Source organism: Anopheles bellator, chromosome 1 (assembly GCF_943735745.2).
Source record: "Anopheles bellator chromosome 1, idAnoBellAS_SP24_06.2, whole genome shotgun sequence".
NCBI classification, from domain to species: domain Eukaryota; kingdom Metazoa; phylum Arthropoda; class Insecta; order Diptera; family Culicidae; genus Anopheles; species Anopheles bellator.
The window spans coordinates 50192367-50209986 of NC_071285.1; the positions used below are offsets into that span (position 1 = coordinate 50192367).

At 48.2% G+C, this 17620-nt stretch overlaps 3 protein-coding genes across 3 annotated transcripts; 1 reads left to right on the forward strand and 2 right to left on the reverse strand.

Moving 5' to 3' along the window:
- Window positions 1–95: 95 nt before the first annotated feature.
- Window positions 96–7238, reverse strand: LOC131209157 (mediator of RNA polymerase II transcription subunit 24). The gene is made up of 5 exons (XM_058202159.1): window positions 7125–7238; window positions 5765–5851; window positions 3424–5672; window positions 2836–3345; window positions 96–222 (listed from the first exon to the last, which is right to left on the reverse strand). The coding sequence occupies exons 1-5, from the start codon at window positions 7236–7238 to the stop codon at window positions 123–125; spliced, it is 3060 nt and encodes a 1019-aa protein (XP_058058142.1). The 3' UTR covers window positions 96–122.
- A 230-nt stretch (window positions 7239–7468) lies between these two features.
- LOC131216378 (mediator of RNA polymerase II transcription subunit 8) lies at window positions 7469–8456 on the reverse strand. The gene is made up of 2 exons (XM_058210854.1): window positions 8178–8456; window positions 7469–8109 (listed from the first exon to the last, which is right to left on the reverse strand). Exons 1-2 carry the CDS (start codon window positions 8340–8342, stop codon window positions 7531–7533), a joined length of 744 nt encoding a protein of 247 aa, XP_058066837.1. The 5' UTR covers window positions 8343–8456; the 3' UTR covers window positions 7469–7530.
- A 370-nt stretch (window positions 8457–8826) lies between these two features.
- LOC131206432 (WD repeat domain phosphoinositide-interacting protein 2) lies at window positions 8827–12525 on the forward strand. The gene is made up of 5 exons (XM_058198980.1): window positions 8827–9905; window positions 9998–10169; window positions 10235–10977; window positions 11039–11166; window positions 11230–12525. The coding sequence occupies exons 1-5, from the start codon at window positions 9838–9840 to the stop codon at window positions 11373–11375; spliced, it is 1257 nt and encodes a 418-aa protein (XP_058054963.1). The 5' UTR covers window positions 8827–9837; the 3' UTR covers window positions 11376–12525.
- The last annotated feature ends 5095 nt before the right edge of the window (window positions 12526–17620 follow it).

Genomic DNA, 17620 nt, shown 5'->3' on the forward strand with positions numbered 1-17620 from the left:
TTCCCATCCGAAAAAAAACGGGCCAATGTAAGGTGTGCTACATGATTTAATTGTTTATGATGTAAACGGAAGAAAGTAACCTAAAAACGGTTAATATTGAACAGTTTGCTAGAAACGATGAATTACAACTTAATGCTATCCTTGCGCAGTTGAATGTTTCGCAGCAAGCAAATGTCGGACATCGCAAACTGGCGCCCGTTGTTGGCCGTCAGATCGTATAATCTGTGGACGAAAATCGAAAGAGAAACGAATAAATAGTTAGCAAAGCATCGACGAATAGTAAATACGACTCGTGATAAGGAACCCATAAAAAATATTAGAAATAAACTTAAACATTCCAAGAAGTTGAGCAATTTCAATTGGTTCTGCTGACGTAATTTACATAACACGTAATTTAAAGACTGACAACGGGTTTAAGTAATATGTCATTCAAGAAAAGGAAGTTTTATTTCATTCCTTAGCTTCAGCAAACAGCACTATGTTAAAGTCGTAATGACCTTAGGTAATCGCGCAAGCAAATATTGGTTCCAAAGAATCAAATTATAGTGCAGCGGCTTGATGGGGATGCAACCTGAACCTGTGCGCATCTGGCAGCGTGCATGGCCGGCATTTGCTACATTTTTAAACAGTCGCCAATCAGACTGCGCTACATTGAAGGTAATCGATTCCTCGTCGTACTCCTCTTATTCGCTGCTTTCGGCCACGGTTTGTCTTTCGTTATATAGCGTGCGGGCCAACTCACGGCATCGATGGCGGGCAATCTTTCCGGACGACGTCAGCGGCAAACTGTCGACAAAGTACACACCACCACGCAGACGCTTGTAGTCGGACACTACGTTCGCTACTTCGTCCACTATTTCCTGAGCGCTGATAGTTGCTTCCGGCAGACCTACGACAAGCGCAACCGGCAGATCGTTTCCCGCTCGGTGCACATTCGTTACGCACACCTCACGTAGAAACCGGGCAACTCCGGGCAGTCGCATGATCGTTTGCTCTAGCTCGCTCGGGGACACTTGATACCCGGCGTACTTCATGAGACTCTTTATACGATCGACGATGAAAAACGAGCCATCGGCATCGTACCGGGCAATGTCACCGGTGTGCAGCCAACCCTCACGGTCCAGCACGTTGGCCGTTTCGCTGGGATTGTTGTAGTAACCGACAAACATGTGCTCACCGCGTAGTAGCAGCTCGCCTTGCTGGTCACAATCGAGTGCCACACCATCTTCGTCAACGATCTTGGCTTCCGTGAAGTCGCGCAACAAGCCGACGGAGTCGGGCTTGTAGCACTGTGTGGTAATCATAGAACTACCGCCGAACTCCGAAATACCGAAGCCCACCGTCACTTTGGCTCCCGGGTAGGAAAGGTAGCGTTCGATGGATCGTTTCGTTTCGTCAGCCAGTGGTCCACCACCGCTATACAACGCTCGTAGGCTTGACAAATCGGCTATCCCGAGCGTTGGATCATCGAGCAGCAGATTTATGTGGGACGGCGGAAGAAAAATCAATGTCACGCGGTACCTCTCGACAAGTTCGATCGTAAGGGACGCGCTCCATCTTTGCCGTGTGATGATGCGCGTGCCACCGGTCAGAGTACCGATCAGTAGCGTCGCTAGTCCGGTGACCCAATAAAGTGAACTGAAAGACAGCATTCGATCGTTGGCGCACGCTTCCCACATGCAAGAGGCTCGGCTAATGCAAGTGCTGTGCGACAGACACACACCTTTCGGGAGACCTGTCGTCCCGGAGGAGCACAGGATGTACGCCAAGTCAGTGCTCGGATCGCTCACATGTCGCGGTCTAGGGGGTGGAATGGAAACTTTAAAATGGCACTACCAGTTCAAGATATCCTCGGGCCGACCGTACTCACACGAAGTATTGTTCGTCACCGGTCGGCTGCAGCAAATCATCGATAGAAGCGTACCCATCGACCCGTGCATCGAGAACTATTAGTTGCGGTTCGATGGAAAGCTTTTCCGAAACAAGCTTCAACGCCTCCACCAGATCACTGTCACAGATGATCATCTTCGGCCGGTAGAGTCCGAACATGTGCTCGTAATCCTCCTGGCGGAATGATGGATCCAACGCACTTATGGGAATGTTTGCCATAAAGCATCCAAACACGGCCGCCGCTAGCTTTTCCCCATTGCGGGCAACCACCGTGACAAGATCTCCCGCCACTAGACCACACTCCGCGGACAACGATCGCGCGAAACGGACACTCCACTCGTGCAGCTGACGGAACGTGACCGTGCGTCCAGTATCGGCACTGATCTGCGCAATATCTCTCGGTGACCTCTGCAAAACTCGAAACAGTAGCTCCCCCATACTCTGGTTTGGATTGTACAGCGGTGGCGTCAGTGGCCCGCGCCAAACTTTCGTCACTTCATCAAAAAAAGTTAAACCGGCATGGATCGTCGCCGCAGCTTGTGCCATCTGGTCGGTAAATCAATCCCTGCGTTTGAGGTCAAACTGGTGGCTTTACGGGGCCAAAGGGTCGTATTAAATACATTTCGCTACGAAGGTTGCGATTCAATAAAAATAGATACTAGCGCGCCCGTTAACTGCTGAACAAACCGTGGTTTTCAAGCTATAATTTACATAAATGATCGGCGAAGAGCGCACATTTTCATCAGCCCTGTTCGATGGCTACCATGCAGCTTTTGAGGTTCACACAATTTTCATGGTAATGAATTATTAAAATTTTCAACAATGTCTTAGGTTCGGTCACGTATTTCTGTTTTGCACTCAAAGTACGTTCATCGGTCATTCGAACCCGATCCAGGGCCGTTGTGATATTCTGGAATACAACATTCAAGCATCGTTGGCACTTACCTCAAAATCAATCCAACCGTCATCTCGTCGGTGGCATTGATTTTCAGCAGGTTCTGTATTAAGCCATTCGGTATCAGCTTCAGCACACACATGATACGTTCGCGACCAATCTCCACCAGCAACGATAGGAACTGGAACACAAAGTACACCTTCGGCGACAGCTCATTCGTCGTAATGTACTGCGTGAACGTGCGGAACAGTGTCTGCAAGCAGCCCTGCAGTGGCTCCTTAAGGCTGACCGCTGCCGTCTCCCGACCGGTGTTGCTGTCCAGGGGGCTTTCAAGTGAAAACTCTCCAGCGACCGCATCACCACATGGTACGCCCAACCCATCGAGCTCGATCTTCCGTAGCTTGGCGCTCGAGCAGAACGTGTCCATTTCTTCGGTCTCGGGCCCTCCGGTACGGACACGCTTTTTGGACGCCGTCAGGGAACTCTCCATCGTCACGATGATGCAGTAGACGCAAAGTTTCGCCAGTATGCGCGACTGCGGATCAACTATCTCCGCTGTTCTGTGGATGTAGAGACGAACGTGTTAATCAACGACTCGAGCACGACAACGGGAATGGGATAGTTCGCATGCTTCTTACTGCTGTTTGTTGAGTAGCATCATCGGAACGAGCTGCGATAGGAGCGCGATCGTGCACCGCTCCATGTCGAGGTGCATAATCGCAAAGATCAGGTCCATTGTTTTGTTTAGTTCGCGGATGTACTTGCACTGAAACAGCTTCGCAATCATTTTCTCCACCAGCCAGGCAGGACCGCACGGTTGAAGAAGCGTATCGAGAAGGAAGGTGGTCTCGATCGGTAACCAACCGCGTTCGGCGATTGCTTTCCACGCTTCCTCGAACTGCTCTTCGAGCGGCAAGTGAGCCACCATATGCTGTGCCGGGAAGAGGGCCCGAAGCTTCGGATTGCTCTGAGGCATTCGCTGGAACTCCTGTTGCATCTTACGGATGATTTGTCCCATCAGCGTGAAGCGATCCTTGGCGTACTCTTGCTGCAGCCACTCTTCCGCCTGCGGTCCGCTGAGGGCACTGCAAAGTTGCTGTACCATGTTCATCGGTTTCAACTGCTCGTCTTGGCGTACCATCTGCATGTACGCGCAAAGCCACGAGGCGGAGCAGACGGCAAACGAGCAAAAGTGCGCCTTCAGCCCGTCGAGCATTTTCTTTATCTCCACCGGAGAAAGGGTTTCATTTTCCCACGCCATCAGCACCTGATGCAGCAGGGCCGGTATCGTGTAGCAGATGTCCTCCCAGCGCAGATTCGAAGTCTTCAACCCCGCGTCGGTGTTGTTCAGTGCCATAATTAGCTCCTCCAGCACCATTGGGTCCGCCTGCTTGACCATCGTCATCGGTGACTTGGTTTTCTTGCGCTCGACCATAAACTCGCGGACCCACTTTTCAAAGAACGTGTTTCCGCCTTCGGCCAGTATCGCGTCCGATCCGTGGCTTTGCGCCACATACGCCAGCATCATGAAGCTGACATCAAACAGACCGGCCCGCGTACTGGCCGCCTTTCCGAGCTCGACGGTTGTCGCTTGCTTTGCGTAGTCGTTGCACTTTAGCAGGCCCGACACGAGCAGCTTCAACTTTCCTTCAACCGAGGCAACGGACAGCACTAGATCAAGCCCGTTACCAGTCAGCACCTGGCAGAGCATGGCCAGCAGAGCGTCCTGCACTTTACTAAAATCGGCAGCCAACGCTTTCAGGATACCTCCCAGAGGTGACTCGACACGAAACACAAACTTTAGCATCATCGCTAATTGTGTGTTGCTCGTTTCCAGCTTCTGCAATCCGAGTGTGATCGGTTCACGCTGAGCAACGAACTGCTTCACTTGACTTTCCGTCACGAGGCTGTGCTTTACCAGTTCCTTCAACAGGCATTCTACCACGTTGCAGGCACACTTCATGTCCATGTAGTCTAGAACGGGCGTATCCTGGAGTAGCATTTCGAACGCTTCTACCACATCGACACTGTACGATTGATTGGTATTCTCCTCTTTCTGCTCCTTGCCGGCTATGCGACTGTGAATCTGTCGCATAATGTGCGGGACCTTGATGAATGCGAATGCGCACAGTAACGACTCCTTCGAAGTTCCCTCGACGTTGTTGAGGGACACGAAACAACCGCGCACCAGTTCACAGTACAACCGGGCATTCGTGTAACCCTTCAGCTGCCGTAGGTTGATCAGTTGCGACACATAAACGGTGGTATCGCATATCGGATTGAGCAATACTTCAATCGCTATGAGGGGCTGCAAAATGAAGGTGATCGGTTCCACCTTGCCACCATCGAACAGCTTCATCTCGGACGCGTCTAACTCGATCATAACCAGTTTGCGCATACAGTCGGTTACAGTTGCCTTCTTTTGACTACCGGTCACGTGCGCCACGTAGCCCGTTGTGATGGTCAGGTTGTTGATGCTATTGAAACACTGCTGCAATGCCAGAAACAGCTCGGGTGCCTCATATTTACCGATCGATATCACGCCGAGAAGAAACGGGCTCTCGACAATACGCTCCAGCACTACAGCGACCTTCTGTACAACTGATTCTTCTTCAACGGAAAATGAGCGCTTTTCGGCGTACGATTTTAACGCACACTCGTAGATCTGTATCAGCCAGTGCACCAGCGAGACAACCGCTTTGGTCAGTAACGCTTCCTCCTGCTTGCCTCGGCACGTTACACCGTCGATTATGGACTGCAGGAAGTCGAGTAGCGCCACCAGGCAATGGTGTTTGTCGAAGTTCTCGTACTTTGCGATACGGTTCAGCACCGCGGCATGCGATATCAGGTGTGCACACAGAGAGTGCTTCAGATAGGAAAGAAACAGCTGAAACGAAATTGTGCGCGGTGATTGTTTAAAAAGGTGATCATTTAAAAGTACAGCTAAAGAGCATGTCAGAGACGACCGAACATCCTTACCATATTTGCTCCCGATCCAACCACAGCTTGCTGTATGATGGCATCGGCCAAATTGTAGACATCGCCACTCACGCCTCTAGTAAGCACCTGTAATAGAAAAGCATTATTCGTAGCAACCGAGATTTTGCAAATTTTACCAGCATCAAAGCAAACGTGTAACTGCAGTGAATGTTCATGCCATAAGAGCAATGGGTGATAAATTTCGTTTCGCTACGAGCGGATTGGCCCGTTTGATTATCGCAAGAGGAAAGAACCCTTCTGCATCCTCCGCTGGCGTGCCAAAATTTACACTGCAAGATGCTGCAAAATCCACACCCGTACAAACAGTGAATAACTTCCACGCTGTGCTCGGAGTCGGTCGCACAGCTTCATACGCCGACATCAAGCGAGCCTATTATCAACTGGCCAAACAATTTCATCCCGATCGAACCGGCAGTCAGACGATTGCGCCCACTGACAAGACAGCATTGGAGATGAAGTTTAACCAAATCACCGAAGCTTACGAGGCACTGATGGTGGACCTGAAACCTCGTGTCGAGCACGGAATCGTAGATCTAAATCCTCAGCTCTATCGGGACATTGTACGGCGAAATAATCGGCTGTTACCCAAGGAAAACAGCACACCAGAGTTTCAAAGGAGCAAATTTTTGAATGAGCTCAACTATGAGGACGTCGTAATGGCCATCAGTATGAAGGAATCGATAGAAGGCACGACTCGCGATTTGACTTTGCCCATCGGGGTGAAGTGCGACCGTTGCTCGTACGTGGGAAGCGACCCCGAAGAGGGTGTTTGCAGCATATGTCACGGTACGGGAGTGCAAATTTTCCACACAGAAACCGGCCATTTGAGTGTACCGTGCAAATTCTGCAACGGAACGAAGCGCACACCCCAGAAGCTCACGTGTCCCAAGTGCCGCGGAAGAGGAATTGTTGTGAAAAATCACCAACTGAGTGTCAGCATTCCAAAACTAACCCGTCACAAAGATCGCCTCAAGGTGCGCGTTCCAGGAATGCAACGACAGATTACACTCATACTACACGTGCCGGACGCTAGCCACTTTCGATGGAATGGCCTCAATGTGTACAGCACGGAAAGTATATCGTTGCTACAAGCTATTCGAGGTGGGGAATTGTCCGTTCGCGGTATCGACGGCATATTTCGAGTACACTTGGAACCAGGGACGCAAAGCGGCACGGAACTCCGTTTGCGGGGAAAAGGGCTACGAAACGAGCAACGGGAAGATGTCGGCGACCACTTGCTGACGCTGCAGGTACGCATCCCTAAGCAGCTTACAGCCAGGCAGTTGCAGACGCTGGAAGAATTCGAACGGGCAGTCCACTGCGATTCGTAGTGTCTTACCGTTTTCACGTTGATCCCCCATTGGCAGTCCGACCACCGCTCTCTCCATGCGCGCAACAACATCAGCTTCAACAGCGTGGTTTTGCTAGTCGTTTTGGGACTGTCGATTATCATTTTCACCACTAGTTTTCGAATAAATTAACCGGCAGCTACAAACCGGGACTCTGTTGATTGTTTACATCTGCATATAAGCGGAAAACAAACGATTCGTCAGCAAAGAAGCTTTCAGATGCGTGTTTAAACACGCTACTTCAAAGATGCTGTTCGCGAATGACAGAAAGCCAAGACCAGAAACGCTTCAGATTGACTAAATTTTAATGAAAATCATCGAAATGAGATTTGCATGAGTAGTTTCAATACAATATGAGAGTTAGTTTATTTCCTTCAATTAGCAACTACAATTATTTTATCGATACGGATGCACTTGATTGGCGGACTTGATGTTAGTCTTGATGCCGGACGGTACTTTACCCATCGGGGCAGCGCCTGGCGTTGGAACCGTACCCATGGGAGAGCCTTGGCGGATGGCCGGAGGAATCATTACACCCGCATTCGGCACGGATGGAGCGGTCAGTCCATTTCCCAGGCCCACGGCAGCTACCAATGCCTGCGTGTCCGCCATCGAGCTCGTCTGCTGTATACCGGGTCTGGTAGACGATTCGTTTTCCCAGTCTTCCTTTGCCTTGCTCAGTATGTCCCAAACGTGCGAAATCACCTTATTGTACTGGGCAACCTGTTTGATGCCGGCTTCCAGGGTCAGATTGTTCGCTTTCGCTTCGTGCGCCGCTTGCCGACTTTCGGCGCCGGGATCTGGCTTGGTGCGCAAATAATCCGGTGCCAGATCGTGTGAAAACATCGGCACTCGGCCATCGGTGAGCTGTAGTAATGCTTCATCGCGCTCCTGACTTAGTATCAGCGGTAGTACGGTGAGGTTGCGCAGCGGTGTACCAATCTCCGAACTCAGTATTTTCATCAGTCCAGTAACCTACAGCCGGCGGAAAATGGTTTAAAATAGTCGTTTCCGAATGCGGCAAGCAATCACGGTCGACTTACGTGGCCAGATATTAGAGCGTAGTTATCGAGGAAGGTGGGCCAATTCAGCGTTTCGTATTCGGTTTCCAGTCGGTGAATCATCGCTCCTATTGCGTGTATCAAATCATTTACCCTGTTCAACACCGCGTCCAGGAGCATTTCGAGTTGCTTTTCTTCCCTCTGCATTTTGGTGTTGCTTATTTAACCAAGCTAATGAGTGGGAAACGGTAGTAATTAGGTTTTCTTTCGCAACAAACACTACACAACATTCTTTTGCCGCGATCCAAGGGTATTGTTTGTTTTCCTTCTCAAATCACCAACCAAACAACTTTGCTAACGTCAACTCCGCGAAACGCTTCAGTAAGTTTAGCTGTCAAAGCAATCTTCTTTCAACCGCTAAATAGGGTTTACATCGCCATAATTAAAACTTTAAGTTCAAAATCTTCTCCTTGGGAAGGAAATATGTTTTAATACCTGCAGAAATTGCCTGCCAAAAATTAGTATCTGCTCTAGCTGAAGTTTGAACAACATTGCGCCACCGTTCGGTCAAGCGTTTCAGTGTTTTCGTCCCAGTTCTTTTTCTTCTTGCTGAACCGTGGATTAGCTCTCAGCTGTCAGATGTGCACACTGCGAGCACGCACAAACACAAAGCACCGTTTTCAACCCATCGCGAGCAAGAAAGAAAACAACGCAGCACACCAAAAGCGCACACACATCACTACATAGAACATCTTCGCGATCGTCGGAAAAAGAAGTAATCGCTACAAGGAAAAATTCGGTCTGTTCTGCTCAGCTGCTACGGGTCCACGGAAAGTTTGCAAAAACAAAAGTTTCCCGTTCGCAAGAGAGCGAATCTCGTTCAACAGTTGCTCGTCCGTGCGGTTGTGCTACAAGAAAGCGATAAAAACAGACCGAAGACAAACAGCGCAAAAAGTGACCCACGAAGAGGGTGGAAAAAACAAACGCAAAAGCAAAAGTCCTCCACCGCAGACGACCGTGTTTGTGGTTGTTGGTTTTGTAGCGCCCGTGTGTTGTTTGTTTTGCCATTGTGACGATTCGATAGCGTCGCCATCGCGTGTGTATTTGGACGGGCTTTGTGTGCTGCTTCCACCGAGTTCCGCAGTTGAACCGTGCGCTTTTGTCCCTTATCATTCGATGGCCTTGCGTTTTAGTGCGTAGGTGAATAGCAAACCAACGGACACGCATACACACCTTCACGCGGTTCCGTTCGCTTTCTGTTCGCCGATTGAGAAAGTTTCGTAGGACATTTCTTCCTTGCTCGCTCCTCGAAAGAAGCCTTCCCGTGTTTGTGGCGTTCAAGGTTAATCGGTGTCGGTGCCAATCGAACCAACAGAAGCAACAACAACAAAAGCAGGCGACGTTCGACGTTGTTGGCTTAACGGAATAAGACAGCCGTTTGTTGCATCAGCTGTTTCTCCTGCATATGCCCCGTTGCTGATCGTGCTCCCCGGAGGTGATCTCCGATAATAGTACTGCGTCACCTAATCCACTTCATCGGGTCTATACGACCGTGGCCTTGACAGCCGTTGCAGCGTGACGAACCAACTTACTGCCAAATTTGGGCTTAAGTTCAAATTTTATCTTACCCGGAAGTTGCCACGTTAGAAAGAAAACTTTTCGCATCAAAAGCGAAGGCACGTGGTTCCCGCTGCGAGTCGCCATGAGTCTGCTGGCAAGGACCGACATCGACGCGGGAGGATTTTTTGTCAACTTCAATCAAGATTGCTCGTACGTAACCAAGAGAAACGGTGTGAAGCGTCATTGGGAAAACCTTTGACCCCCGATCTTGCCGTTGACCATCACCCATATTTTTGTCACAGATCCCTGGCAGTTGGCTCCAAAAATGGCTATAGTTTGTTTTCGCTGAATTCCGTCGACTCGAACCTGGATCAAATCTACACCAGCTATGGCGAGGATATCTGTCTGGTGGAGCGTCTTTTCAGTAGTTCGCTGGTGGCGGTGGTTTCATTGAATGCCCCTAGGAAGTTGAAGGTATGGACAGACTGAGCGTCTCTAGATTTCCGTTAACAAACAAATTACCCCATTTCCTTCCGCAGGTGTGTCATTTTAAAAAGGGAACGGAAATATGCAACTACTCGTACTCGAACACCATTCTCGCGGTAAAGCTGAACCGGTCCCGGCTGGTGGTCTGCTTGGAGGAAAGTCTTTACATTCACAACATCCGCGACATGAAGGTGGTGCACACGATTCGCGACACGCCGCCCAACAAGACGGGGCTGTGTGCGTTGGCTTCCGATTCCGATCACTGCTATCTGGCGTATCCGGGCAGTGCTACGGTCGGTGAGGTGCAGATCTTTGATGCGGTTAATTTGCACGCCAAAATTATGATACCGGCGCACGATTCGCCGCTGGCGGCGATAGCGTTCAGCCAAATCGGTACCGAGATAGCGACGGCCAGTGAAAAGGGTACGGTCATTCGGGTGTTCTCGGTCGCCGACGGTACGAAGCTGTTCGAGTTTCGGCGCGGAGTCAAGCGCTGCGTTTCGATCGCTTCGCTTGCGTTCAGCATCTGCTCGAAGTATCTGTGCTGCAGCTCGAACACGGAAACGGTGCATATCTTCAAGCTTGAGCGTAGCTCGCCGGAAAGCAGCGATGAACAAAGTGGAAAGGACCACTGGATGGGCTATATCAGCAAGGCGGTATCGAGCTATCTGCCGATGGCGCTACCGTCGCAAGTGACCGACGTGTTTACGCAGGGCCGAGCTTTCGCTTCTGCCGTGCTGCCGGTGGCAGGACTGAGACATTCCTGTGTCATTCCTACGATTCAGAAAGCGCTACGGTAAGTGGCTCTCTCGGGCACCTACCCGGGAAACCTACTAATGATCTTTCCCTCCCACCAGCATGTTAGTGGCCTCGCAGGATGGATATCTTTATGTGTATCAGCTCCCGACCGAAGGTGGCGAGTGCCAGCTCGTCAAAAAGCACGATCTCAGAAACATCGAACCACCACCAAATCCACCTCGAGCAGGTAAATGAAAGATTTCTCCCTCATCCTGTTCGTCGCTAATGTAATTGCAATTTTCTTCGCTAGAATCCGTACCGATCGGTGTACCTACGGTGGTACCACCTGGTGCAGCAACTTACGCTGCCACTGTTCGTGGTGGAGCGGCCGCCAGCAGTGCGGGAAGTGGAGGGTTCGGTTCACTGGATGAAGACCATTCCCATCAGCAGCAATAAACGATGGCTCTCAATACTACTCCACGCACCAACTTTGAGGACAGCGCACGTGGGCAAGCTGAACTTCGAGTTGTTGGTGATGTTTCCGGATACTGGATGATAACGATAGTAACGATGTTTGGATAAGCTCTCTTTCCCTCTGTTCCTGACATTCGCATATACGGTGCTGTTCAGTGAGAATGGTAACGAAGGAAATGTAGGAGATTGCTTGTCTCACTGCTGCTGCTGCTGCTGCCGTGAAAGTGGTTTTAGTACTTTTAGGGAAAAGGCAACGAGAAGATTCCTATATTTCCATCTGCTGATTTCAATACATCCACATCTGTCCGGACGGTGTACGGATTAGGTAATACACAAATGCACGTTTAACTTGACGGAAAGCCTGTAAAACGTTACAATCATACAAGCAAGCGCTATCCGCAACAGTGCAAAAAGAAAGATTCTTTATCTTCACTCACTCGAACTAGAGGGAGCAAGATATCATCAATGTGATAGAGCGCCTTCGAACGGGTCGGCAAAATCAAACGAATGGGAGCATCCCAACCGTACCATCATCTGGCGCTTGACGCGCCTGGCCGTAGGAAAAGCGACTCCAGATTTCTTTCCATTATATGTTTTATTCTAACCATCACGTATAGAGACAAAAAGCAAACAAAAGGTTCGACGAAAATTATTAATAGAAACTTTTAATTGAAAGAAGCGTTTAACGATAATATTAGCAAAGAAGCGTTTCTCTACCGTTCTTCACTAGCATATTGAGGAAAGGCACGAAAAGGAAACAAAATGGTTCGGGCATCAATGTGAAGCTTAGGATTTTCTTGTTGAAAAAGGCTTAAAAATATAAAAAAAACACGGACAGAAGTATGTATGATTGTAAGTTTAAGCTGATTATGCGCGAAATGGTTAGAACGACAGCGAGTTCGATTTGGTTCTACCAAATAATCCCGCAGCCCTACCCGTTTGGTAGGGAACAGTCGAACGCTAGCATATCGTGAGGCAGAGGACGATGAAGGGTAGAGCAATGGGACAGTCATGTTGGCACATCAGTCGCTGGAAAATCGAAGGAAAACTCGTTCAACAGCCCGGAAGGGGACTGAGTTGTATTTGGTTTAATAATAGTCCGTAAGTCCGTAGTATGGAACAATAAAGTCTTTCGGAGAAAAAAACATTCGATATTAGCTTCTCGTGTGACACCATGCGCCTCCATCGTATATGCATGAATATAGAAATCGAAAAATCTACAAAAGAACGAGCTAAAGTAGGCCTTCCTCGTAGGTTACGCTGGCAACAAGCGATATACACATCCAATCCGACACACATTTTAATCTACTTACCTTTGACTGTCATTGGAAGATTCGAGTAAAATTCTCGTGGACTGGGAAAATTATTAGCCAAGTTTGAAGCTGTTTCTCGGATTCATTTCATCCCGCAAGAAGAAGTTTTCTAACTCGAAATGTTTAATCCATCGCATCGGACGTCTTTGCTGCTCAATTTACCCTCTACGAAGGTGACCAACGCAAGCATGTTGCAGAATGCGTGCGTGCGCCCTACGCTCCGCTATCTACCGAAGTCGGTGGAGCAGTTAGAGGCTTTCACCGTTGGCTACCGTGAACTGCACCAGAGCCGCTCGAACCTGTGGGTTAAGGATGGATCACTACTGAAACCATCGACAAGCGGTACCATTGCGAAGACCCTTGAACTGGAAGAAACATCACCGCTGCAAACTACACCACGTGTCAGCATCATCGAAACATTACGAGCAGTTCAGTGGAGCTTAATGTTGCGTGACGTTAGCCAACGACTAACCGTTCGGGATACAGTGCGTACCTTTCGAAATCTTCCCTCAAATATGGCTGCCGGATATACGATGGTGAAAGATTCGCGAGAGTATGAACTAGTGCGCAGTGCACTAATGATCACCTGGAACCTATCGGTGCGGGTTGCCCGCGTATCGTATCTTTGGTTGGGAGTATTTTTTGAATCTCGTGAGTACTTCTACCTGCGCTACTATGTGCTGCTAACTGCCGAGCATACCGTGCGCTGGCTCAGGCTAATCCTCAAGCTATCTTTCGACACGATTCGCCTTTGGGTGGGCAAATAGTTAAGATTCACGCTGGACTCGACAAGAGTAGCCGTTGCTGAAATAGCCGTGCGTTATTGAACAAAAATTTGAAACAGATAGATATTTGTTGTTGAATTTTATTCCATTTTATCTCGTACGGTTCCTTCCCACCGATCGAGTGAGTTGTATGACCCCTCATGATACGACCGGGGTTTTAAGTGGTTTCTTCCATTCTCCTTTTTCCTAGTTTATGGTTTTACAGTTTTTCCGTGCTACACTTCAATCGATCTATACGTGCTTTTCGTGGGTTCCAGTTTGCAGCTTTTAATTTTTCGCACCTTTTTCATTCATCTCTTTATTTTTACGTGTGTTGTATGTTTGTGTATGTAGCAATGTAACGGATCCTCTCGCGTGTATCTATTGGGCACATTGTCAACTGAGCTCAACTGAGGCTGGCTTAAGCTGATCCAAACCAACCATTTTTTTTGTTCGAATGTAGCAAACATTTTCCATTCAGTGTCGTAGTTTTTATTTTATTTCTCCTTCATTTGGCAATTACATGTAGCGTAGTGTGTACGGGTATGTTATAGGTTTGCTGCTACTCAACAGCACACCGCTCCACCGCCATAAGCAACCTAAAGAGGTGTAGAAATACACGACGGGGCATTTCTGCTCGGAACGTACGGTGCCTCCGATCCGATGTACGTTGTGGTTCAGGGGATGTTTTTCTGGTTTCTGTCCGTAGTTTTGTTATAGTGATTCCTTAGGACATTTGTGTGGTTTGTTTAATGGTTTCTGCATTTTCTTATTTCTTGATTTAACTGTTCGACGGCCAGTTCACAGCCGCATCCGCTTAGCACGGTGAAGTCGCCTCTAATTCCTTCGGTCGCAACACTTTTGCTGTACGAACCATTCTGTTGCACAGTAAGATTAAATAAGATGGTTTTATTTGCCTGTTTGCTTATTTCTAATCTTTCTCTCTTTTATTCTACATAGTTATCATTTCGTGCCGTGTACGATTTGCATTCTTACCATCCATCCCCTTTATGATCCTGTTCTTGGTTTTGTTGTCTGCTTCATTTTATCGTACTGTATCAAAGTTGAGTTTTGTTTGATTGAAGACCGTTTTCGTGTTAGCAGTTCACACCACGCCATCGGTGGCTGTACGGACTCCCGGTGCGGATTGATTGAAGCACAGCCGTTAACACGGGTGTCCTGATAAAGTTTACCGCCTTGTGAACATGTTGCGTGGCACCTGCTGGTATGTTAGTAAATTTGTATGCTCTCCCATACGATCATCCCCCTTTTCACAGCATGATGAACCAAAGCATCGATTTTGCACCAGACAGTTTGTTTATCTATCGTTTACTCCCGGACTATGTTAGTTGCACTTGCTTAAGCTTGAAACATAATGGCACTAGCGTACTGGTAACTGTGTACTTTCAATCGGGAAGATTAGCATTAGTGGTCGACAGAATCGGCAAAAGCATTCCATTTTCATCAATTTCCCCATTAGGAATGAATTTTCTTTTTCCTGCTCTCTCTCTCGCTCTCTGTCGTCCACGTTGAGGTCCAGCCTCGACGGGTTATTTGGTTAATTTATAATGATTCGTGAAACTCGTAAAGGGATAAGCTGGCAGCGCGCATACGAACCGGTACGGCAGAAGCATTTTGTAGCCTAAAGCATGCATTGTGCAAACAGAATGTTACACGACTTACCTTTTGGGGCAAGCGTACTTTCTCCCTTCTTGTTCGAGAGGCACCATTTGCCGGAAGCTGGTTTTTTAAAAGTATCTTTCCCGCTAAATCGGTTGCCGCGTTCTGCTGCCTACTAGTCCCGGGATTGTTTCTCATTTTAAATGCAACCGGCATAACACTGTACGCCGGCAGATCGTTCCTGATTTTTGAATTGATCTTTCAGCAACAAGAGGGACACCCGAAACATGGTCGCAACGTGATATTCCAACACTTTTTGCAACTGCGTACTGTGAGAGGTAATGTCTGCTAAATATACTTGCTCTTGCCAGGATGTTCTTTAGCCCGGTTTTAGGTCGCAATCACTCGTGTCAAAAGATTGGCTTTGGTTTAGTTTTCATACTTTACTTTATTCCATTTCAAACTCAAAAAGCACGATAGATCAATAATTTTGTTCTAAAATCTTATGTTTGTCATCCCCTGTTCGGGCCCACACCACGTGGGATCGATTCTCGCAATTGTTTCATTATTCTAGCGAACTCTATTTGTATGCTACATTTCCCGTCGCTATAATAGTGTTGTTCTGCCCGGCGGTGACTGTTTAATAATGTTTGGTGCCGCCGGTACCCGCGCCCCAACCGTCCCTCCGCCGATGATGTGTTGGGTTGTGGGTTTTGTTTTTTTTGTTTGTTTGTTTGTTACACCGCGCACTTTAAATATATTTTGTTACACACGAAACATTTAGTTAAATGTACACAATGCATAGAAAATCCATGACGATTCCATTACGGTTTCTCTGTATATTGGTTTTGCATAGTTTGATTTCCGACTCATCGTTTATGTGTGCGCTCGTGCGTTTTAAAACTATATTTGTAAGAGAGAATAGTTTGCAGTTGTTTACTAATGGATAAATCCGCTTTAGTCCTGTTTTTTTTAACTTTTTTATGCCGCTATTGTGCCCTTCGTCACCTAGCTCAGAAGATGGTTGAAGGTCTCCCGCAGGAGGATGCTTGCAGGAGTGGATGTGAATGGTGCGCAAAATGAATTCTACGGAGCTACCTAGCTCTCCTAGTCCACAGAATATTGCATTGAACGAATCGCGGTGAACATTCGCGGTTCTTGTTTCCATGATTCGAATCGGATTAGTGTACGTCCGTTGTTTCGTGTTTATCTAGGTAGTGGGGCTCCGGTTCTGGAGTTTAGATGTCACGAACTGGGTTTAGATTACACCTTTCACAGTGAGTGGTTCTATTATGTTACCGAAAAACGGAAAGGACTTTTATTGGCTTACTCTTCACGTATAAATGCGATTGTTTCTGCGTTCTCTCGTACAGCATTGGTAGCGTTACACACCGACTGATATTCTAATACATTAGTCTCCACCGCTTAACAGTGGCTTTAGTCGCCCCCCGGAACGCTATCAGCCTTCAGTTGATGCAAGCCTGTTTTTTTTGGTAGCTGGAACCCGGAATCACGGGATGCTGATGCGTGAACGCGAAATCAAGTATCGTAATATCGGTAACGGAACGGCAATGAAAAGCACTGATCAATGGATTACGTGACTGCTCCGTACGGTTGCCGGCTCGCTTGTATGTTGCGGATTATTCGCTCGCAAGGTGTGAGTGCTAGGGATATTCAAAAATGTCGGTTTTGTGTCCGGTGTTGCTCCGGCCCCGCCATTCCGCTTACATCATTTAACTTACACTTTAACGGTACTCACTTACTCGCTACACTTCGTCTCTACTTAACTATTGTTTTGTTCAGCTATGAGTGGTTTCCTTTTGCCGCCGGATTTACTTCTTCGCTAGCCAAATGATATTCTTAAGTTATCTGCTTGCTGGGGGGGTTTTCTTAGGTGTGTTTCTTTCCATTATCTGCCTACACTTTCGACGGCGCTAATGGCGCAAAACAGTGATACTGAACAGTTTGTCCTTCAGCCCGTTGCTCATGTGCGTCTGTTAGTATGCGTGTTTAGTTTGTTGATTTGTTGGTACGCGCTGTCCGAGAAAACACTGCCTGAACCTATGTTTGTCCGTAGCGTCTTCCGACTGTCTAATACTAAAAAAAATGGTACGACATAGTATAGACGCGTACGTTGTGCCTGCGCGTGCCTTATGTGTGCGTGCGGAATCTAGGATGAGTCCTGCCATTGCATAATACGCTGTTCGAGGTGCAAACGTTATTGGCGTGGCTGGCGCACCCGGTACGCACCCCGTAAGATCTGAGTTGGGAAATAAAAATCTGTGTCATATGTGTTCAGTATCAGTATTATTAGCCTAAGTGTGACTGGCGTTTAGAGCCCGGCACTTCCGCTCCGGCACGAGGCTGGCGCGAGGAGCCATCGCGCTCGACTCAACGTCCGGATGATACTACTACCGTTAGTGCGATTATCTTCACCGTACTCCCTTCCCTAGAGCTAACGCAGCGACGCTTAATTCCATACTCGCAGGAAGGAGTCCCAGGAGCCGGTCGCCACGGCCATACCGTTCTC

Excerpts from the sequence above, each read along its gene's own strand:
- LOC131209157 (XM_058202159.1), bottom strand. The coding sequence starts at position 7,238 with ATGATAATCGACAGTCCCAAAACGACTAGCAAAACCACGCTGTTGAAG. Across the intron at positions 3,346-3,423 it reads ATGCTACTCAACAAACAGCA|AACAGCGGAGATAGTTGATC; the intron begins GTAAGAAGCATG and ends CTACATCCACAG. Across the intron at positions 223-2,835 it reads ACGGTTGGATTGATTTTGAG|ATTATACGATCTGACGGCCA; the intron begins GTAAGTGCCAAC and ends TTTCGTCCACAG.
- LOC131216378 (XM_058210854.1), bottom strand. The coding sequence starts at position 8,342 with ATGCAGAGGGAAGAAAAGCAACTCGAAATGCTCCTGGACGCGGTGTTG. Across the intron at positions 8,110-8,177 it reads ACGCTCTAATATCTGGCCAC|GTTACTGGACTGATGAAAAT; the intron begins GTAAGTCGACCG and ends CGCCGGCTGTAG.
- LOC131206432 (XM_058198980.1), top strand. The coding sequence starts at position 9,838 with ATGAGTCTGCTGGCAAGGACCGACATCGACGCGGGAGGATTTTTTGTC. Across the intron at positions 9,906-9,997 it reads AACTTCAATCAAGATTGCTC|ATCCCTGGCAGTTGGCTCCA; the intron begins GTACGTAACCAA and ends TTTTTGTCACAG. Across the intron at positions 10,978-11,038 it reads ACGATTCAGAAAGCGCTACG|CATGTTAGTGGCCTCGCAGG; the intron begins GTAAGTGGCTCT and ends CCCTCCCACCAG.